The sequence below is a fragment of the Rutilus rutilus genome (assembly GCF_951802725.1).
Source record: "Rutilus rutilus genome assembly, chromosome: 18".
Taxonomy (NCBI): domain Eukaryota; kingdom Metazoa; phylum Chordata; class Actinopteri; order Cypriniformes; family Leuciscidae; genus Rutilus; species Rutilus rutilus.
The window spans coordinates 26,049,821-26,073,721 of record NC_140231.1 but is presented as its reverse complement, the minus strand read 5'-3'; the positions used below and the strand labels follow the sequence as shown (position 1 = coordinate 26,073,721).

At 37.3% G+C, this 23,901-nt stretch overlaps 3 protein-coding genes across 3 annotated transcripts; 2 read left to right on the top strand and 1 right to left on the bottom strand.

Annotated features, from left to right (window-relative positions):
• Window positions 1-74: 74 nt before the first annotated feature.
• Window positions 75-3,439, top strand: nudt2 (nudix (nucleoside diphosphate linked moiety X)-type motif 2). Its single transcript, XM_084387140.1, has 3 exons — window positions 75-251; window positions 995-1,121; window positions 2,344-3,439. Exons 2-3 carry the CDS (start codon window positions 998-1,000, stop codon window positions 2,652-2,654), a joined length of 435 nt encoding a protein of 144 aa, XP_084243266.1. The 5' UTR covers window positions 75-251; window positions 995-997; the 3' UTR covers window positions 2,655-3,439.
• A 2,224-nt stretch (window positions 3,440-5,663) lies between these two features.
• On the bottom strand, window positions 5,664-13,195 carry ube2r2 (ubiquitin-conjugating enzyme E2R 2). The gene is made up of 6 exons (XM_084386760.1): window positions 12,467-13,195; window positions 11,512-11,712; window positions 9,389-9,475; window positions 9,154-9,251; window positions 8,151-8,285; window positions 5,664-6,685 (listed from the first exon to the last, which is right to left on the bottom strand). The coding sequence occupies exons 2-6, from the start codon at window positions 11,686-11,688 to the stop codon at window positions 6,430-6,432; spliced, it is 753 nt and encodes a 250-aa protein (XP_084242886.1). The 5' UTR covers window positions 11,689-11,712; window positions 12,467-13,195; the 3' UTR covers window positions 5,664-6,429.
• A 1,061-nt stretch (window positions 13,196-14,256) lies between these two features.
• ubap1 (ubiquitin associated protein 1) lies at window positions 14,257-23,002 on the top strand. The gene is made up of 7 exons (XM_084386523.1): window positions 14,257-14,457; window positions 16,127-16,175; window positions 16,288-16,412; window positions 16,492-17,280; window positions 19,410-19,568; window positions 19,689-19,790; window positions 21,998-23,002. The coding sequence occupies exons 2-7, from the start codon at window positions 16,136-16,138 to the stop codon at window positions 22,136-22,138; spliced, it is 1,356 nt and encodes a 451-aa protein (XP_084242649.1). The 5' UTR covers window positions 14,257-14,457; window positions 16,127-16,135; the 3' UTR covers window positions 22,139-23,002.
• The last annotated feature ends 899 nt before the right edge of the window (window positions 23,003-23,901 follow it).

Sequence of the window (23,901 nt, the reverse complement as noted above, 5' to 3'; positions counted from 1 at the left end):
TGTTTTACCTTTAAAACAGACAATAAAATGCCTAGACTCCTATTATTTAAATTACACTTAGGGAGCCAATCAGAGAGCGACTCAGACTGCGTACTCTTGTACATCATCGTTGCGCCACAGCTGCGCAGCCAAAACAGAAAGTAGCCTTCATATTTAGCTCTTTTACATGTGTCATTCGCTTATTAATGTGAACAAGGTTATGTTTCATCTGTTCTAAACAAAAAGGAACATTCTATCATTACCGGCTAGACGTAAGTTGAATAATTCCTTAAATTAAAACAAACCATAATTTAAGATTAGCTATTGAATGGTGTTAGCCTGCTGTCTTGTCTAGATCAGGAAGTACATGCATGTTACACTTACGAGTCCAATTTAGTCCATTATTATTTCTAACCCACAATTTTAAATAACTGAAAACGCTTTCAAGAGACTTGTAGAGCGCATTACCTGTGGCCGTGGGCAAAAATCATCTTTAACCAGGTGGTTTAAAAGTCTTGTGCCCAAATTGTCTACTATGTTTCACTGTTGTTTTTCATAAATATCCATTGCCATGCGATGTGCTAAACATGACAGTAAAGACTTTGTAACTCCTATAAAACCATCAAAACAGACCTGCTAAGACCAACTTTGAGTGGTTTAATGTGGTTTTCTCAGCTGGGATTCTACAAATCAAAGCATAAAAGAGTAGTTATGTTGGGTATTTGGGTAGGTATTTTGCAGTTTCCTTTTAGAAAGCACAGTGAAACCTCTTTGTGTTAAAACTGTAAGACAGTTGCATGTGATTTACCAAGACTTAGAACCATTTTTTATTCTAATAAATAAAAATAAAATATCTAGATAAATCAGCTATGATAGGCCTTCTCAAACATTGTCTCATCTCAAACTATGATTTTAATTATTATATAATTTTAATAAAGAAAGCAAAGTGAAACATGTTCTATGTTAAAACTATAATTGACAGTTGCATGTGCTTTACTAGAGTGTGTATTTCCAGGTCATGGCATTGCGGGCATGTGGATTTGTCATTTTTCGGCGTTTGGCCCAGCACCCTCCCCCTGATAATATAGAGTTCCTGCTGCTGCAGACATCCTATGGAGAACACCACTGGACACCACCCAAAGGTGCATCTCACAGCTTCTCATGATGCTTTTAAGTGTTGAACTCACTGGACTATCAATTTATTTTGAAACCACAAGCTTTACCTTTAGTTCTGCCAATTTAAAAGAACATATTATGGGTTATTTTCAACATAGAGTCTATCTCCACTGACAGAAAATTAGTCCATAAGGCATTACCAGAAGATCCTCCACCTATAAATATCCTCACTTGAAATTTACAGTTCAAGTAAATAAAATAAAAAACATTTTGCTGAGGAATTAAAGTAAACCACAACCGCTACCACAAGTACTGGTGATTAAAGGTAGGGTAGGCAGTTTTTGGAGTGGCTAGCAAGAGCAAGCTATCTTTGAAAGTATAAGATCCTTTCAGAGCACGAGACGAGAGATGGTGTTAAACTGCATCATGTCATTACAATAATAATGATTATAAACAGCTTAAAGAGCACAGACCTGTACCGCCTGACTGCTGCAGATTCATTTCGGCGTCGATAGTGTTGCCATTGAAACGCATAAATTCAAGTTATTAACTGCTCCATGTATAACGTCGCAGGTTTCCATCTCTTCCAAATTACAGTAGTTATGGTGTGAAAGCAGCATAAACTCGTTGTTTTGGTTCAGGGGGAACTGTGAAAGGTGGCTGCTGTTTCGGTTGCGGTGCTCGGTGACTGACGTCTGTCTAACTCTGCATAGCATGAAACGCACTGATGACGTGTGATGTCTGCGCCGGCGCGCTCCGTGCTCGAGGTATTAAAGTACATACGTTGACAGGCAGGTAGGACATCGTATCATTGCATTGGGCGAACATTTTACAGTCCTACGCCTTCCACAGACGATATATACACATAGAAATACATTTAGACCACTTAACTTAGTGACCTACCCTACCTTTAAGTCACATGACCAGAAGCAGAGAGAGAGAGAGACTAATTCTACAAAAATAACTAAATAAAAAATAATCTACAATAGGTCTTCTCACACACTGCAACGTCAAGATATGCACCATGTCAACAGACACTAATAAGCATGAGTTAAAAAATATATATAAAACAAATAATTATTTAACAGTGTATTGGATTTTTCTATTTTAAATATGAAATTATTATTATTTTTTAAATCAACTACAACTTTTTACAGTTTGTCACATGATCTATTAGTAAAACCATGTGGCTATCTGCAATTTCTTAGTATTGTTACTGGAAGAATAACATTGTCCTCCCCCTCTAAGGTCACGTTGACCCTGGAGAGGACGACTTCACCACCGCCTTGAGAGAAACACAGGAAGAAGCGGGTTTAGGTAAAGATCACCTGCAAATTGTCGATGGCTTCCTGCAGAGGTTGCGCTATCAGGTCCGGGGAAAGGACAAAGAAGTCCTCTACTGGTTGGCAGAGCTCCGTGACCCAAACACACAGGTCATTCTCTCAGAAGAACACCAGGATTACCGCTGGGCAAAACTAGAGGAAGCCTGCAAGCTGGCAAAATACCAGGATTTACAGGACACACTTACAGCAGCACAGCGGCATCTAGAAACACAGTAACATTTACACTTGGGTTTGACATTTAGACACTGACAGAGTTGACATACTGACATACTTGCATTCATCTTTCTAAATTTGTTATAGTGAAAATTATTTATGTGTAAAGAGACATTTGACATCCGTCCTTTTTGCTCCCAAGCTTTTTGCGTCTCTACTTGCTAAGCTGAATTTAATTTGAACTCATAATAAATTGCTTCCACATAGTTAAAAATGTTAAGATAAACTCACAACCACTAAATCTCCACCAACAAACAAAACAAAGCTGCCATTCATTTCAAAGAATGTTCCGGCTTCAATACAAGTTAAGCTCTAATGACGCCAAGCTGCTAATTACCACAGAAAATAATTTTGAGTCACCCTACAAAAAAAAAAAACGCACTGAAAAAGTACACTTAAAATGGAAGTCTACCAGGCTTGTAAAACATATTCAATTAAAAAAATAAAACTAATAATCTGTGGTAATCAACAGTGTGCCTCATAAAGCTTGCATTGTATTTAACCTGAAACGTTTCTTTAAGGCAAGTTTTGCAAGAGAAGACAATGTGGTCTTTGGTCACTTTTTATACACCTAACCATCCAATCTAATTATCACTTGTTTCCACAAAAGTTTCTCTGCGTACTGTAATTTTTTTCCAAGTTGCAGTTTATGTGACTAGTAATTAAGCAAGTGAATCAGAAATTATTTGTGAATTGTATGCAAGTTATTTTGTGAACTCCTGAATCATGCAGATTGTCCTAAATCAATTATAATGAAGCCAGTAAATAAAAAAAACAATGCTCGTGAACCAGTGCTGTTTTAGTATTATTTATATATTATAGTATAATAATAATAATAATATTTTTAATTAGCTTTTAGTTAAATAATGTTTTTATGTGCTTTTGTAATTTTTTTAAATTAGTTTTAAAAATATATTTCTAAATTATTTTAGTACTTAAATTTAAACTTAAGTTGCTACTGTTAGTTGCTTTGTTTCAATTAACAAAAATATTTGTAATAGTTTTTTGTAATTTTGTGTTCAGCGTTGTAATTTTAATAACAATTACAACACTGTCATGAAGTGAAAGCACCTGTAAATGTGTTGTCTAATGGTTTAATTGCTAAGGAGCATTAACTCCTGTACATACACACAAACAAAAATGAATTGAATTGTGATCATACAAGCAGTCTTAAAATGATCATACTGGACATATCACCCACCCACCCCACCCGACCCGACCCGACCCGCACCTCCACCACAAAACTCAAATACTTACGTTTAGAATAGAAATAGGTATCAATTTAGATTCATTCTTACTGTTTTTCCATTCTTCTTTACGTGAATCTTTAGAATGATATTCCCTTTAACAACATTACAAGAAAAAGGAAATACATTGAACTTAAGAGCAAATAATGAATTCGGCTGTTTTGATGAGGACCACAAATCCTGTCTAAGAATTAGCATATGAAAAACAAAAAAATCCTTAATGAAACATTAAAAACACAATCATGACACAAATAATAAAATCCTTCAAGACAAATCCACAGTTGACTAATGTCACAACACTTTGAAATGAACTTGGTTGTTTTGCTGTGCACAGGGGTGTAAATACACAGAGTCTCTTGCTGAACGTGAAAAATCCAGTCCGTTTTAATCGATTCGCATCCCTGTTGAGCCCCCTTGGCTCATAGTCCGGAGGTTCAAGAGAGCGATTGAGTCGGGAACGATTGTTCTCGATAGTTCAGTGAGTTCCAGATGCTCGGCAGAATAAGAGAGCACCGTTCCCTCAAGATCCTCAGATCCACACTCCCTTTTGGAGGGGTTTCGTAGGACGAGGAATCAGCATCCGTGTCCTTGGCTGGTTTGCGGGAATAAAGGTGTACCTGAGACCCCATGTGCATAAACGTATACGCTTCCACCCCCATTAATGAGACCTTAGGGATTCGCGTGCCTCATTGGATGATTGACACATCATATAAAACACATTAAAACACACAAGCATGCTCTTGAAAGCTACGGCCCACCGTGGCCAACGCAAAAAAAGCATAAGACCGGGGATGAGAGGGCTCACATTGGTAAGCGAAATGTCCTCAGCAGTCACTGATCTCAAACCCCGAACTTAAACACCCAAGATTATCCCCAAAATCAGTGAGGAAAAGGAGAAATAGAAATGGTTTGGTACAGCAGCTCAGACAGTCATACGTGATCACTTACCAAGAGTATGTGTACGCTTAAAAGCATAACAGTATGATTACCTTCAGCCAAAATCGGTGGATCAAATATTCGGAGCCGAACGTGGGACATCATCGTAGTGACTTAAACAGTCTCCTCATAGTTTCTGGGTCAGCGAACGAAGGTGTGCTGGAAGTAGCTGTAATGCTTGTGTTGCTGAGCACTTGAAAGCACCTTCATGTGCCATATAATCTGACACCGTGATTTAATGGCTCAAAAAGCTTAAGTGATTTGGGGGTACGAGCTGCGCATAAAAGGGTGTGTGTAGTTAGTAGTTGTGAAGGTGACCCTGCTGATGTGGATGGCTGATCAAAATGATGACACTTAAATTTTATGAGGAAGAAAAAGTCTATTCATTGTCCATTTTTTCCACCCTTGAATACTTACCTTTTTTGTGGAAAAGTGGTAAATTAGGTACATACTGTAGAGTGGAATCAGTGAAGCCCTATACTGTAAAGACAGTTATGAAGAATCTGGGAAAAGAACAGAACATTCATTTGTTGGTGATTTTACCAGGCATAACTAGCTAATGGTTGAGTTTAAAGGGTTAGTTACCTCAAATATATATTTTATCATTATTTACTCACCCTCATGTCATTCCAAACCTGTGTGGCTCCCTTGATTCAAACTGGCACACTGAATTCGGTTACGAAACCCGCAAGAATCAAGCAAATTTGGCACATGAATGCTTAAATGAAATGAAACAACTTAAGTTTTGGCCTTTTCCTCTTCTGAAGCCATCGTATGGCTACAAAACATTTAGAATGTAGCTCACTAGTCATACTATTATGGTGTTTTTAGTGTCGTTTTAGGAGCTTGTCTGAAATCACATAGCACATTTGACGAAGAACGAACTTTGCAACGGTCATGTTACTTGTGAATGGCAGTGAAGCAACACAGCTGACGCCACAACTCCTCTCCCGTGGCCTCGTGGGATAGTAAAGCGTCCATCAGATGCTCACTTTAGAATCTCGCTGGAAGTAGTAGGTCATCCGGATATTTACTATCAATACTATTTTCATGTACTGTTTTACACCTACTATATAGCAGGAAAGTAGGCATATTCGGAGGCAGGTATTTTTTGGTTATAATCTATGGGAAAAAGCAGATCAACCATCCTTCAAAATGTCTCTTTTTTTTTTTTTTTTTTTTCATGGAAGAAAGAATGTCCTACAGGTTTTGGAACAACACGAGGGCGAATGAATCATGACAGAATTTAAATTTTTGTGGGAACTAGCCCTTAAAGTTTTTAATATTTTTTTTTAAATGAACATGTTTAAGGTGGCCTGACAAGCTCTGAATATCCAAAAGCCCTGAGGTTAAGAGGCAGGAGAAGGTGGGATGTGAAATGTAACTACAAATGACTGGTTTTATGAACCCATAGTGTACTTTACTGAGGAACTGGGAGGTGCTGTAAGGACAGAGATCTGAAGGTTTTTGGAACAGAGTGAAAAATGAAAGCTTTAAGCATAGGAAAAGAGAAAAGAGAATCTGAAACATGAGGCTGTCGGGGTAAAGAATAGTGAGAAGGCGAAGGTCAGTGTCACGGAAACGGTGGAAGGAGGTCAAGACTCCTCATTGCCAGAGTCGTCTTCGTCGCCAAAACAGTCCCCGACCATTTCGCTGCCAATCCCAACGGCCTCTGCCTCGTCATCGTCATCATCATCCTCCTCTATATCGTCGTCATATAGATCGTCGTAGAGCAGGTCGGAGCTACTGTCGTGCGAAGGCACTTTGGTCTGGATGCAGTACTCGGCTAGCGTAGTTGGTACTTTTACTCCATCCCGCTCTGCATCTGCCTTAGTGGACATCACCTGCTTCCTGTGTACAACGCAGACACAGTGTCAGAAAATCAATTCAGTTTATTAAATGTAACCACAGTTTACAAATATACACAAAAAAAAAAACTTACAGACCAAATAATTTCGAATGGTAAAGAAATCATTCAGCAAGGATGCATTAAATTGATCAAAAGTGACAGTAAAGACATTTACAATGTTATCAATAATTTCTATTTCAAATAAATACTGTTCTTTTGAACTATCCATTAATTAAGGAATCATGAGAATATTGCAGTTTCCACAAAAATATTAGGCAGCACAACTTTTCAACATTGATAATAATAAATGTTTCTTAAGCAGCAAATCAGTATATTAGAATGATTTCTGAAGGATAATGTGACATTGAAAACTGGTGTAATGTTGCTGAAATAAATCACATTAAAATAAATAAAACACTGATTTTAAATTGCAATAATATTTTACAACATTACTGTTTTTACTGTATTTTTTATCAAATAAATGCAGCCTTGGTGAGAGACTTCTTTCAAAAACATATATATATATATATATATATATTTTTTTTTTAAACGTTACTGTATAATTTCACTTCTTTTTCCAAAGAACAAGAAAATCATTCAGTTTTCTATTGATGGATGTTTTGTTAGAAAAGATTGTCAATAAGAGAAAAGTTCAAAAATTTTCCACTAATGTTTACTTGCCCAAAGTGGAACAAAGACACTCAGGACAGTATGTCCTAAACTTCAGTGGGATGGTGCAATGTAAGCGTGTTGGGCCAAAATTTGGCCTCAGCCAATGTTTACTCTAGATCCCAGCCAGCTTCAGAGGTATAATTCAATTTTGGCATTTCCTGAAGAATATGTAAGTAGCGCTGCTATGTTGTAGATCCTCATGTTGCTGTTAGAGCATTGCTATACAGTTGCTATTGAGATTTTGTGTGTTAGTATGTTGATGAATTGATCACTGCACTCAACAAATGAATTAAGCTTCACTGCTTAACTGATCAAAAGCATACATGGTCTTTATGATATTCTCATCTCTAGAAATGTCTTAGTTCTCCTACTTCAAAGTAAGTCTATGGATTTTTTTCACACGGTTTACGGTTCAATAGGCTACAATAAGCCTGATACAACAAGCCTCACACTTTGAAATATTATTCAGTTCTGTAGTAGCACAGACAGTGCCGGAAAAGCTATACACTGAAGTTTAATACTTAGAGTTTAAAAACTTTAGCTAGCATCTCAAATAATATATTAATCATTTAACTGTATGCATATGCTATGCACTTTCTACACTGTGCGTTGAAACAAATAAAAATGCAAAAGAAAATTCTGTAAAATTGGTCCAGCAAAATCTTGTTTATATTAAAAATTCAAGAGCAGGAAAAAGGTGACAGGCTGACCTTTAAATTTAATATAATTTGATGGAAAAAGCTGACTTTGTTTTTTTTTTTAATGCAAGTCGTTTGAATGATAAAGTGATGGTACCTTATAATCTCTGCGTATTCCTTGTCCTTGCCTTTGCTGTCCCTCCACTTGCGAAACATGACTGAGGCGTCCACATTTGCAGGAGAAAAGGTGTTGGGTTCATTCAGCAGTGAGATCACACTCAACAGGATTGTTCTGCAAACAAACACACACACACACTACCATAAGTTTGGGGTAGGTAACATTTTTTTATGTTTTGAAATAAGTGTCTTATGCTCATTGTGGCTGCAGTTATTTGATAAAAAATACTGTAAAAACAGTAATATTGTGAAATATTACAATTTAAAATAAATGTTTTAATATTTTAATACATTTGAAAATGTAATTTATTCCTGTAATGTCAAAGCTGAATTTTCAGCATCATTACTCCAGGTTTCAGTGTCACATGATCCTTCAGAAATCATACTAATATGCTGATTTGGTGCCCAAAAAACATTTTTTATTATCATCAATGCTGAAAACAGTTGTGCTACTTAATATTTTGGTGTTAATAAGATTTTTTTTTATATAAAAAACAAGATTCTCTGTTGAAAAGAAAGTACAAGAGAACAGCATTTATTTGAAACTTATTTGTAACATTATAAATATCTTTACTGTCACTTTTAATAAAGGAATAGTTCACCCAAAAATGATAATTCTGTCATCATTTACTCGCCCTCAAGTCGTTCCAAACCTGTATGAATTGAAGATATTTTTAAGAATATGGGTAACCAAACAACTGATGTATGGAACAAAAATACTACGGAAGTCAATGGGGCCAAGAAACTGTTTGGTTACCGACATTCTTCAAAATATCTTCTTTTGTGTTCAGCAGAAGAAAGAAATTCACACAGGTTTGAAACAACATGAGGGTGAGTAAAGAATGACAGAATTTAATGCACCTTTGCTGAATAAAAGTATTAAAAAAACCTTACTGACACCAAACTTTTAAACAGTAGTGTATGCATAGCCATAGTCATTCAGGGCGGTTTGTGGGTAATTGTGGGTATTTTCACCCTAATACCTGACATTCTGTGTGGGGTTCCATCGCTCCGAGGGCAGCTCTCCGCTCTGGGGGTCATCCACAGGAGGATGGAGGATGGAAATACAAACATCGCCATTCTGGGGTTGAGAGATGTATATTAAGCAACAATTGCAGCATTGATACTATGATTACTAATGTAAGTTTTAAGCTGTTGTAATCCATTTGGTGGTGCAGTAAACACGCATCAAATGCACGCACACACAAGCATGTTCACCTCATAGATGTTTGGATGCCACATCTTGGTGAGGAATCGGAAAGTCGGAGGAGAGTAGGGGTAGTCAATAGGAAATTTGATATGGGCCTGGGGAAAAAGACATGGAGCATTCTTAGCTTGCATGTGAGCCGTATTATAGCTAGTAAATGAGCCGTTATAAATCAGTCCCAAAATGGAAAGGACACATTAGACTAAAAGGGTTGGTATAAATATAATGCTCATGAATCTCAACATCATGTACTCTTCATCAGGTTTCTGATATGGTGCCAAAAGGGAGCTTGAGACGACTAAACAGTGCAGTGCAGTGCTGTGTTAAATGCTGCACTCTCTCCAGTCCACTGTTGATATAGGCCTAGTACTGTTTTGTGCTGACTTTTGTGATTGTGGTTATTATAACACCAGTGATTTTGAAAGTGATTGTGGCTTTGAGTTTAGTTATAACAACTGCAGTCGCTGTTATTTGACTATGAGTACTGTATTAAAGGACTAGTTCAGCCAAAAATGAAAACTCTACATTATTTACCAATACGACTTTCTTTCTCACATGGAACACAAAAGGAGAAATTCTGAACAGTGCACAAGCTTTCAAGACACAATAAACAATATCTTTCAAGCTGCAAAAAGAACCATAAAAAAATCATTAAAGTTTAACATATTATCTTCCCCTCCGACCAGATAATTGAGTGAGTTACACTAGAGCGACAATAAGTCTGATTTAGGAACTGATTTATTGAATGGATCAGAATAAACATTTTTTGATTAGATCATGCAGACATTGCTCACAAACACACCAAGTAGAGCTATGGCAGGTTTCTCATGGTTTGCACTTTGCAGTGAATAACAGTGAAAACAACTTACATTTCAGCCTGATCCTCACAACAAGCTAACGTATGACTTGTAGGACTTGGAATATACTCAGTAATATGGACTACTTTTATGGTCATTTTTTACAGCTCCTGCATCTTTTTTGATGTTCGAAGCCCTGCAGATAATAAGAGAATTGTCATTTTTGGGTGAACTATTGCTTTGAACATGAGTGCGGTGCTGCTGCTTCTCTGCCTTTGGAAATCCTGCTACTCGCTACTGTTGCTGGCCGCTGATTATGTGTGACCAGATGAACTGGCTGGTGCTTAAGTGTAGCGTGACTGTGACGGTGTGAATGAAGATCTGTGTCACAGTCAAAGAACTTAGAAAGTCTTGGAAAGCAACAACCTGATGTAATCTAACTTCATCAGGGATCATTAGGAATAAATGGGAACAAACGATACTGCTCTTTGAAGCTAGGAAACAGGAAAACCTTGTATAAATATATAGTCAAATGAACTTTACATTTGATGTATAACAAACTAGAAATGCTGTTCCCCAAAGATGCAAAATGTATATCCATGCAAATACTTTGTCTGATGGGTGGAACCCAAGCCTGTGCTCACAAAGATACCATAATCTTCCTCAAAACATGCTGTATCACATATATCACCCAGCTAAAACCACATTAAAATGCACCACATTAAAATAATGAATGTTTTACAATTCAGACAAAAAGGTGATCAAAACTCATGAGGGATCAATCTACAAACAAAACTTTTTAAGGGACTGAAAAAAGTATTTTATTGTTTATTTTTATGTGCACATAAAGACACATTTTAAAACTACATGAATCCGTCAAACTGAATTGCTACCATAAACTCAAAATACTAAAACATCCCCACAGACTGTGACCTGTGGCATTGTTATGATACAATAATATAACTCTGAAGGAAAGTGGAGGAACTCTGTTGTGGTAAAGTTGATGATGCGTCACTGTGAAAGTACTGACTATTGCAGTTGATAATATTCCACTGAGAATAAATAACTATGGGGGATATGGTTGAAACGCACTGTCCTTCTCTTTTTAGCTCTCATATTGAGATGTCATTAATATCTGTCAAGGCTATTAATAGAGATCTAGAGTATAAGGAACACACCACCAGGGAGAGAAAGAACTAGAGATTGCAAAACATGGGAGAACATGGGGTGTGAGATATACTATAAAATGAAATATAATTATAAAAACTGTGATTGTTGACCTGACTCGAAACACCCTGGTCCGATGGTATGCATTCAAGAACATTTTTCAGGCTTACCTTGAAGTAGCCCCCTTCATAAAGTGTGTTTGGAGGGCCAAAGATGGCCACCTCCCAGTTGTAGAGGTCCGACTCCTCCACCAGAGTGATGCGGAAACCTTCCACTGGCTCCTCCTGCAGGGATTTCAGCTCCAGCATCAGAGCCTTCTGAGAGCTCGGCATTTGCTGGTGTGCCATGACAGTCCCAATCCTTCAGCCTTACTGTGGATTCAAAGAAAATGTGGAGGTTTTTTTTTTTTTACAGAATAATATATTATTGTATCGTTTTTTTTTAGCCATTATGACAACAATAATAATATTTCAGGAGATCAGAAGATCTTGCTGCTCAACTCATTATTTATGCATAGTGGTATTAACAGAGGTATTACTACTAAAAAAGACATACAGTGTACACACACAGACATTATAAATAATAAATTATATATAAATATATATATACACACACACACACATTATGTAAACATCATAAACTTTTGTTAGATGTGATTAATCGATTTGACAGCACTAATATATATATGTGTGTGTGTGTGTATATATATATATATATATATATATGAGTTCAGATGCAAAAGCCTCTAAGTTCCATCTGAAAATTTAGGTATAGGTAATTTTCATTGCCATTTAATTGAAATTACTGAACTTAAATATACGAGCTTGATAAAAAAAAGTATCATTCTAGAAGAAAATTTCAGATGGCACTTAGAGACTTTTGGATCTGAACTCTTCATATATATATATATATATATATATATATATATATATATATATATATATATATATAGAGAGAGAGAGAGAGAGAGAGAGAGAGAGAGAGAGAGAGAGAGAGAGAGAGGTAAAGAAATTTGCAAAAAGAAAAAAACAAAAACACTTGTTTACAAATTTATGATTAGATTAGTAAGCAAAAACTATGCAACAACATTCTGATAAATAAAAACGTTGATAAACTGTTAATTACCAGCGCAGCTCCTCAAGAAATGTGATGTTGGAGTTCCTTAAACTTCCAGCTTCATGTAAATATTAATACGTTGCTGATATTTATTTATTCCTTGGGGCCCAGAAGGGATTGTTAACATAAATTTTCCTGTTATTTTTCGAATCCTGTTGCTTTTCCTGTTAGCCGTGAAGTAGTCCAGTCTTCAAGCAGAAATAAAGACAAATCAATCAATTTATCGCCCTTAAAAACAGTACAAAAATAAAGAAGCCGTTTGTTCTGTATCTACTGCTGCCCGCAATGGAGGTGAAGGCGATGGGTCGGGAGTTGTCCTCGTGTACTGCCCTAACGCCTAAAAACTCTACAGCATGCAAATAAACCTCTAAATTCGCTTTATATGGTGCAGAATATGTTTGTCAAACCCTGCAGGTCGCTGTCATCACGCCGTTTCGTTGCGGGTCTTCGGCCGCACAGCTGATCAGCTGCTTGTTTACATTTGTTCTGGTGCGAGGCTTCAACGCACCTTCAAAACCCCCCGTTTGCGCACAGAATTACACTGCAAACTCTGCTTTATCCGTCCAGACCGACTCGACAGCGAATTAACGTAATGGTATGGGTGTTATGGTAGTGGGATATGGAGATTAAAGATAGCGCAGTAGAGATACAGATATGAACGATATCGACAGGTGATGATTTCTTTCGCCGTTTCTCAATCGCGTCTATTGATGCTTCCGGTTATCACAGTGCGTGCCTGAATACGTCTTTACGCGTGTGCGTCATGACGCAAGACACTCAACTGTAAATACACTTTCAGGCCCGTTTTCACAATCAGGGTTTAGATTATGTCAGGTGTTCCTTAGTTCAATTAGGATATTTAAGTAGCTTTTATAAACGTGCCTCTGAAGAAAACATTACTGGTGTGCATCTTGAGACAAAGCAATGGCACGCTCATAGTCATATTTAAAGATATGTCACTGAAAGTTATTTTCAGTTAAAACTGCTCAAACATTTTTTAGTCTGGGACTACTAGGCTTAACCCTTTTCTGCTTGGGGAAACTTGGGGTTAATGTACAGTAGTACAGTACAGTCCACTCCATAGTACAGTCCCATATAGAGTTATGTATTACATGTAGCCTACACATCATAATGTTATGCATTATTACATAGGTAGTAATGTGCATATATATATATATATATATATATATATATATATATGGGAATTAAGAGTAGAAGAGTTAGTCGATTTAAGTATGTAAACGTAAGAAAGTAATATAGATTTTAAAAATACTAATAATAAGATAAAATCAAAATGGAAAAGTAAGGGGAAATAAAATAAAATTCCCTCCAAAAAGCCTACCTATGTTTGCCTGTATATCATCCTTATTGTGTCAAAATAATCTACTTTGCATAATGTCTATTTAATGAGTTTTTTTGGTATGAGTTGATCAAGCTTTAATGTGTAGCCTGATGGATGGATGGATGGATGGATGGATGGATGGATAGATAGATAGATAGATAGATAGATAGATAGATAGATAGATAGATAGATAGATAGATAGATAGATAGATAGATAGATAGATAGATAGATAGATAGCTGATGGATAGAAAAACTGGTCTACTTTTTGAAAGTGTATGGACAAACACAAATTATTTATTTTCATCAATGTTTTACTTAATGGTTATAACAGTTCACTAACCAACAATATCTAACAAACTAAAATAGATCAAAACATTCCTTTTCAAACCCGTGCTGAACCCATGTGCAAAGTCCGACACAGATGACGTCTCCTCAACTGCTCCTCGCTGATTGGTCGAATCTATAATCATTCAGTGGCAACGCATGTCGTCACACAGGAACCAAAGGAGGCGGTCAAACCAAGATGGCGTTCCGCGATGAAGCAGGAAATATACTCGGTTTTCAGTAAATCTCCTCATTTGAGAGCGTCGACCGGAGCTTGTATGTCCGAGGACAAGTGAGAGACTTATTCGGAGACTGAAGACAGAGCAGATATTGGTAAGGACACCGGTGGGACGTGCAGGGACAGTTTGAGGGGCGGTGGCAGAGGAAGTCGGGCCCTGTTAGGTCGCTTCACTAACCTGAACTGAAACAAAACTAGACAGTTGTTTTTAACCAGGTGTCCACATTCATTTCTGTGCTTCTAGTTCTGAAGTACCAAATCTTTGCTTTTAGATAATACATATTTTCGTTATTTGATTGACATGTCAGATCGAAAAGAGAAAATCGTAGTAGCTTGGTAAGATGCCAGGAACAAATATGTGTCATCATCCAGTTTTAATATAAATCAACTTCGAAAGACTGTCTCATCAGTATATCTAAAGATTTATTGTTGAATTTAAACTGGTATTGGTCTCATCTAGCATGCTGTCTGTATGTATTTTTCATTGTCTTTAGTACGCAACAGATCTGTTGGCTGTATGTAGTAATAACAGACGATCAGCTGTTATGCTTTTTTTATGTAAGACATCATGGGTGGTGAAATGGCTTCAAAACCGGTTTTATCAGCCTGTATGTCAGCATGTGATACAGTTTTGGGCTAGTTCCCTCCTGGTTATCATGAAGCAGATTGTTAGTTGTGCTAAACTTCCTGTAAATGTAGAAGCTTGTGTGTTTACAGTTTCAAAAGAAAAGTCCAAGCGATTCTTGTAACTTAATGCTGTTTGGACTATGCCTATGCTTTGTTTTCTAGTGATCTGACAATATTGTTTTTTTAAATGTTCGACAGTATCCGATTACCAATATGCAGTACCAATTTGTACATTTTGACGTAATCAAATCATTCGACAACGACAACATGCCCTAATATGCATTATTATTGTTTTCAATATTTGTTTTGGGAATGGTTTACTGTTAAACTTAAACCGGTATGCATTTTACACTTGAGAATAAATGTTATGTAAAGAGTAATAATGCAAACAATATACACAATACATTATTAGAGTTTTTTTTGTTGTTGTTCAGTCAGGACTCATAAAATTCAAAACTCAAAAAAAAAAATTCAAAACTCAAATTCATGTTTTTGTTTTGATCTTTCTATTCATCAAACAATCCTAAAAAAGTATCACTTCTGTTTTCAGCGTTCAACATCAACAGCTTTGCCATCAGGGGAATACATTTCGTCTTAAATTGTAATAATACTTCATGATATTCCTGAATTTGCTGTATTTTAATCAAATAAATACAGCCCTGGCCTGAAAAAAGTGTTTCAAAATTGTACTGACACCAAACTTTAAACAGTAGTGTATAATATAGGTCAAACTTTTTTCCATTGGTTATGACATAGTTTCAATTTAGTTTGTGTAATTCTTTGTATTTAAGAGCAATAGTAAGATTACTACAGCTCTTAACGTTGAATTTCAATAGCATATTTCAGTAGAGTCTTAAATCTCCTTAGTATTGTGTTGGCATAATCACTCACAACCAAGCAATTCTGTTGTTATCTTAAACAATATCATTCTAATTCTGTCTTTCTTATACTTCTTAGCAAAGTATAACCAAAAGATTTTCTCAAACCTTGCTTGTTATTATGTGATATTGGATATATATATTGTAATTTCCTATGTTAAAATAGTTACTTCTGTCGAGAAAATCAAAGTACAAGGAAGAGAAAATAGGTAACTGTCCTCAGTTTGTGTGAATTTATGTTGTTTGTTTATTTCTTTAGTTACTCTAAATGGCTGCGAGGAAGTCTGGATCAGATATCCACAACAACGGTGAGTCAGCCAAGCAGCTGTCATGACTGTTTATTATGTTTTAAAAATACAACATTTAATTTTAACTCATTTGGTTTCCTTGTTCTTCTGTTACTTTACTTGATGTTTCAAGGACCCGTCAGCTACCTTGAGGATGTTCCCTTCAAGCTCAATGAGAAATTCCGCTGTCCCTCAAAAGTGGGTCTTCCCATTGGCTTCTCTTTGTCCGACTGTAATTCCAAACTCTTAGATCTGCAAGTAAGTCGGATTTTCCCTCTAACTTTTCATCATATAAGTGTTTTTGTCAGAAATAATGAACGCTTTGCTTTTCCTCCAGTATGACTTCAGTCTAGAGCGACGGAGCGTTCAGTGGGGGGAGGAGCTTGCCAAAGCACGAGCCGCCGAAGCTCGAGCGGCGGAGGTCGCCCGGGTGGACTCTGAAAATGAAAGGCAGGCTGCTGTTCAGGATGCAGATGTCGGATTGGTTGGGGGGAAGAAAGCCCGCCCCTCTGATGAGCAGGACGTTCTCCCACCAGCATTGAACCCGGTTTTAGCTGGCCTGTGGCACAACGCAATCCTTACGCCTCTCCCAGCCCCCTCTTTTGGACCGACGCAACCAGCACCTAGCAGCCCGGCCCCGCAGAGTCTGAACTTAGCTGACTTTGAGCGAGAGGAGGACCCTTTTGACAAACTTGAGCTTAAGACACTGGACGACAAAGAAGAGTTGCGAAATATCCTGCAGAGTCAACCGCAGTCATCCATTTCGCCTCCTCAGCTTCCTCCAGCCGAAAATCGCCCCACTTCTCCAAGTACTACGCCTCCTCTTCAGGCCAAAGCAGGAATGTTCCATAAACCCAATGGACTGGTTGGACTGCTGGACTTAGAACGAGGTGGGGTTGTGGGGACCCCTCGGGGACAGATTGATGCCGACCGCCCATGTAATATTCGCTCACTGACTTTCCCCAAGCTTTCAGACCCAGGAGACTCCCCCTCAGAACCTCCTCTCAGCGTTTACCCACCACGCAGTCTGTCCAACGGCATGCCACCATCCCTGCAGAGAACAGCATCCAACACGACACTCCCCCAAGAGCAACCTGTCTATGCTCAGAATGGAACAACGAAGCAGGTATCGTAAAATAGATGAAAACATTTGCATTTCAGTGCTGATTGTTAGCATGTAAAATAGTCAACCCAGGTTCAGTGGAAAAACACGAATGTGACGACATTTCTGCAAAATTATATTACGCAGAATTTGCATGTTTCGCAAAAAGTAAAATCTCCAGTGAGTGGTGCTAAACGCGTGTTCAGTTTTATCTGAAACCCATGAACTTGAATCTGGCAACGTTTTATTTTATTGCTTGTTGTACGTATCGAAGTGAAATGAGTGAGTCGTGCTTAATCGCATTTGAAAATAACATAGCTCCTACACTGAACCCTACCCTAATCTTATCCGGTAGTGTTAACAAAAGCAAACGTGAGACATCAAAGTATTTGCTAAAGCGACCATGCTGTTTTAGCTTGCTTTGAGCCCTTTTTCTTGACTCGTTTCACTTGAATCAAATGGTAGCTGACTAGCTGTACCATGTGAGCTACCGAGCAATTTTACTATGTCAGAAAAGCCATACAAATGGAGCTGGTTATGTGATGCGAACGCCAAATGTATTAGTTCACAAATCATTCACTACAAATCAAGTCATAACATAGTAAATCAAGTCTTTCTTAAAGTCCCCCTGTGGTGAAAATCAAGTTTTTAATTGTCTATGTGGTGTTTTTAATATGCTTTAAGACAAACCATGTGCAAATTCGTGAAGCAACAGTATTGCTGAGTATTTTCTCTTTAAAACTGCACTGGTGATCTAAAGACGTCACAAACTACCATGTAACCAATCGCATATTTGCTTGCGGGCTTTAGCATATCATTAACTATGACCGCTCTGAAGCAGTGAAGTCTCAAGAGAAGCCAGGTTATCCCGGTATATTTTTCTGTTGATATGAAAAATCAGATAGATTTAGCACTATAACAGGGGAATTATGTATATTACGATGTTCTGATGAACTATATGCCTTTCTACACTGACATTCTGAATTGTTCAAAGCATTTATTTTTTATAATTCAACTTTTTTTATTGTTCAACAGTCAAAACTACAGAGTACATCACCACATTATTCAGTAAGCAGATTTGCGATTACACATTCAGCCACTAGTCACCATCAGTGGAAAACAACCAAAACAAAAGCACATGGAAATTAAACTATTGTTAAGCAGCCCTATTCATTTACACCATTTTTATATGCTGCCAAAAATGATCCCATGTTATTTATTTATTTTTCTCCCTCATTATGCAGTCTCCCCAACATGCTCTCATATGAAGCAATTTCAATCATCCCATCAATCCAGTCTTGGGTTTTGGGGCATTTCCAATTTCATAAAACCATCCTGGCAGCTGTAATAAAAACGGTAAATGTATTTTTTGCTATGTTGGGCATCACTGATTTATCGGCAAGAAGGCATAGTCGTGGTTCCACAGGTAAATTAGACCCCATCCACTCTTCAAGTACTGCCAGAATTTTACATCAGAATGGGTGAGCTAAAGCACGTTCCCAAATCATATGTAAATAAGTTCCCTCTTCTTCTGTTCAAAGCATTTCTAAGGATTCTGAGGCAGCTGTCTGACTCTGAGATGGCGAACGGGAACATGGTTCATGTAACATTAGCAACACGTTATTAGCTGTTTTATAACACAGTCGAGCAAAAGGCTAATTATATTAATTACCGGGATGTGTCCGACGTGGTTAAGAGCGATACCATTGTGCAGCGTTTGCCTAAGTTGAGTGAATCTGTGAGCTGGTGTGAATGAGTGGAGGTGGGGCTAATTAGCATATTAATAGATCTGCATTTACTAAATGAAGCAAGGGTGTAGAGTTACATTCAAGCTATTTTAAGGCACAAAGAATGTTTTTTCACACATTTTTTAACGATCAATTTTGGTGATCAAAGATGAATTTTAAAGGATAAAATGATTGACTACAGGGGGACTTTAAGCAATCTATAATAATCTGCCCTTTAATCATAATTTCTGTGAAAAAGGAATAAAGGTTGGTGTTTTACTGCCACTATTGGTCAAACTGCAGTGAATTTTTATCTATATTATGTACTTATGTTACAGTTTTGCCACAATGTAGGAAGAGCCACGTTTTTCCAATGGGCCAAGGTTGAAAGTAGTTCAACTAATTTTCTTCTAAACGTCTTTGCAGTCAAACGCCGTCACAGCTACTAACCATCCGCCTGCTGCCACGATCCTTCTCGGCCTTTCTCCCAGTGAACGACAGTGCGTGGAGACAATTGTGGGCATGGGTTATTCTTACGAGGGTGTTCTCAGAGCCATGCAAAGACAAGGACAGAATGTGGAACAGGTCACTTTTTTATAGGCTTGGTTATCCTTACTACCAGTCTCTGTAATAGTGTTGCTTATGTAAACGATTAAATGAGACTCTATAATTACTTAGTTGTTATTCCACTTCTCTCATTCGTAGGTGCTGGACTACCTGTTTACTCTCAGCCGACTGTGCGATCGAGGTTTTGATGTGACTGCTGTGGAGGAGTGCTTGGAGATGTACCAGGGCTCAGAGGAAAAGGTTGGTGAATTCTGACAGCCACAAATACACACAAAGACTGAATTACTCATTTGAATATACATTTGCATCTATACTTGAAAACACTGATCCTATAAAGAATTTAAAGAGAATTATACTTTGTGTGAACCAAGTGTCGTTTAGGAGTCTGTGAGGTAAATATAATGTCTTTACAGCAACATAACAGAGTTCATTTCAGATGCAAACGTACAAAACTTGTCTGATCAAAAGTCAAACTTTTATTGACCATTAGCTCACAATAATCATAATAACATTAACATGTTTTATTAAAGGGTTAGTTTTAAAATATTTACTGTACTCTGAAACTTGTTATTCATCAAAGAATCCTGAAAAAAATGCATCCTGGTTTCCATGAAAATATTAAGCAGCACAACAGTTTTTCAACATTGATAATAATAAATGTTTTTTGAGCAGCAAATCTGCGTATTAGAATGATTTCTGGAGGATCATGTGACTCTGAAGACTGGAGTAATGATGCTGAAAAACTCAGCTTTGCATCACAGTGATAAATTACATTTTTAATAGAGATGTCCCGATACCACTTTTTCACTTCCGATACGATACCGATGCCGCAGCTTTGGCTATTTGCCGATACCGATATCAATCCGATATTTTTATTTTATTCTTAAACTAATACTACTAATAATAAAATATATGGAAGCACTTTGCTCAATTAGCCACATAAAAACATCTCACTCAAATGGAGAACAAATACTTCTCCAGTAGGCTATATAGTCCACAACAACAGTTGATAATGAAAGACTGCCACCCTTTATTCAAAAGACCTTGAGATATGTTTGGTAATTGTACCTGAATGAATTTAAAATTAATTTGTTTCCTTAAAATTTTAATTAACTTTAACGTTATTTTCATCTGAATTATAAATAATTTATTTCTGTATAAAATAATACTAGGCTACCATTAAAAACACATTTGATTTTCTTTTTTAATAAATGTAGAATGTGTAACTTCAAAATAAACAGATTAGTGCTCTGTTTTAGGACAAGAAATGAAAACCAATGCAATATGATGAATGTCCAAATGATGAGATAATTTTTGCTTTTAAACAGCGCGCGCGTGTGTGTGTGATTTTGGTTGGGTGACAGTTGTAGGTTACAGTTTGACAAAAGTTTACAGTTTGACAAAAGCACAATGTTGTGTTTTACACAAATATAAGTAGGCTAAACACTTTTTGCAGTTTTAATGATGTCCTGTATGAATAAAATGACGGAGTAGCCTATGTTTTTTTATGTTTCCACTGTTCGATCGCGCCCGTGCCTCTCTCTCTCTCTCTCTCTCTGACACACACACACACACACACACACACACACACATACACATTCCAGCATTGCAATCTTGACATCGCAGCCTGTTCATTTTGCTGCGTTCACACCAAACGCGAATAGAGCGTCAAATTCGTGTCTATCGCGTCTAGTTCGATGCTTGAACAGTTTGAATCCATTCGCTAAGGCGGGGCTACAGATTAGATGTCCCTAAAGAACCTGCATGTCTATGCGCGTATCTAACAGTAGTTCCGCATTACATTAATTAATGTGCACGCAAGTTTTATTTATTTTTATACCTGTATTCTCCGTGTAAATCCATGCACCGAAGCGTGACGCACGTACATTCAATACGAATACACGTACCGTTCCACCCCTAATAGGTATGGGATCATAGGTATCGGATTTTTTTTTTCTCCCCTCCGATATCCGATCTAGCGTTCTGGGCCAGTATCGGCACGATACCGATGCCGTGGATCGGATCGGGACATCCCTAATTTTTAAACATATTCAAATGGAGAACAGTCATTTTAAATTGTCATTTTCACAATATTACTGTTTTTACTGTATTTTTAATAAAATCAGTTTTAATCAAATTCAGTTTAAATATGGCAGTTCAGTAAAAAATCCAGTTCAAATATGTCATTAAATATATATATAACATTTACTTAAACATTTTATTTTCACACAAAGCGGTTTTTGAATCCCTGGAATATATCGGCTACTTTTGTCGTCTCTTTTTTTTGGGGTTGTTTTTGGATCCCTGTGCCCATTCTGGACATTTTGTATTATATTCCATGGAATAAAAAGTCATAAATATTTTAAACAAAACAAGGTTGTGTGTAAATGATGACATTTTCATTTCAGTTGTGCGTTGTTATATTTATGCAACATTCTCTCCCATAGGCTCTTGAGTTTCTGCAGCTGATGTCACGGTTTGGGGAAATGGGCTTTGAGAGAGACACTATTAAAGAGGTACTACTCGTGCACAACAATGACCAGGATAAGGCGCTGGAGGATCTGATGGCCCGAGCGGCTGCGAGCTGAGCTTCGAGAGTCCGTCCACCTGGAGCCACCCCTCCCCTGGCCCTCCGAGGGGTCCTGGCTGTGGAAGGGTGTGATTCTCTTATCTCTAAGACAGGACGACTGATTTTTGTATCCTAATAAAGATATACCTCTTGGAGTAGGGATTGATGGCACCGCTCAACTGTGCATTCATCCCTCTTCAGCTGTATGTCTGTTAAGTGATCTTAGAACGGTGACGAGTGGGAGGAGCCCAAACCCTCCTCCGAGAATCGGCATTGGCTAGTGTCTCTGTTGCCATGGTGACAGGCTGGACTGGGCGGGACTGGAGAAACAGAATTGAGCGGAGCCCCATTGACGCCAGGTTTGACAGATTACGGACTCGGAGTGACACTCGAAGCTATTACGCTGCCATCTCCCGCTGCTGGACGCAGGCTTTCGAAAATTGAAACCTGAACACTCATAAATACAACCCATGGCTAAACAGAAACCCCACTGAAGTGCCCTCTCTCTATTCTGTCTCTGCTGTTTGTTTGTTCATACATTGTTTATATGTTTGACAGGTGGAAATACTTTATCTTTCTTCATTTTGTCCTTTTTTGAGATTGTGTTTCTTTGCTCTATGGTTAGGAACTGCTTTAACAACTAATCAGCATTATGTAAGTTTGCCCAGTTGGCTTTTGCACTGGAATGAACACACTCGGCAAGAGAAATTGGTAAGTTCGGCTGGAGCTGCAAAATTTTAATAATGCCGCCACGTTTTCATACAAATGACATGCGAATACTGCACAGGCACACTGAATCACAGATGTTAATATAAACATATTTAAAGATCTGTAAAGATACACTGTCGGTTTCCATCTGTAATAAAGAAATTGAGAACATTAACACACCCTACTGAGGTTAACACATTAATATGAGATTTATTCTGAAATCTATTGGACGAGGCACAAGAAAAATGGAGGTATACACTAGCACTCAAAAGTTTGGGGTCAGTGAGATTTTGTTTTAAAGAAATGTATATTTTTGTTAAGCAAGGATGCCAAACATTGATCAAAAGTGACCTTTATGATTAGAAAGATTTCTATTTCAAATAAATCCTCTATTCATCAAAGAATCGAACTGAAGAAATATGTGGAAACCAAATTTCCACAGTACAACCATTTTCAGTTTGATAATTAGATGTTACCAAATCAGCATATTAGAATGATTTCTGAAGGATCATGTGACTCTTTAGACAAGATTTTTTTACATAAAATGTGTCTTTTTTATATAAATGTATACATGTAAATTATTACAAATTGAGGAAATTGATTGATATAACGTGAACGCCTTGAACAAACAGCACATAACAGTTAAATTGTAATATTTCACAGTATTATTGTTTTACTGCATTTTCAATCAAATAATGCAGCCTTGGTGAGCATAAGAGACGACTTCTTAGAAAACATGAATGAATCTTACCGACCCCAAACTTTTGAGCCGTAGTGTCCTTAAGTGATAGTTGTGCAATAGATCTGAAATTGAGACTGTGAATTCTTGTGGCACATCTTTTGGGCCAGTAGAAACTCTTTGAATGGACTTTGAGCTTTGATCACAAGAGGTAAAGTGTATGTCTGTTAAAATACTGGCCAACTTGCTCAGAGAATGGCTTTCTCTTTAGAGGAAAGCAGAAAAAAGAGGCGAAACTGTGCAATGTAGGAACTTTACTGACATCATTTTTAACATATCTGACTCCGGTTGAATTTTTTTGACTCAAATGTAGATCCAATGTCTAACCTCATACT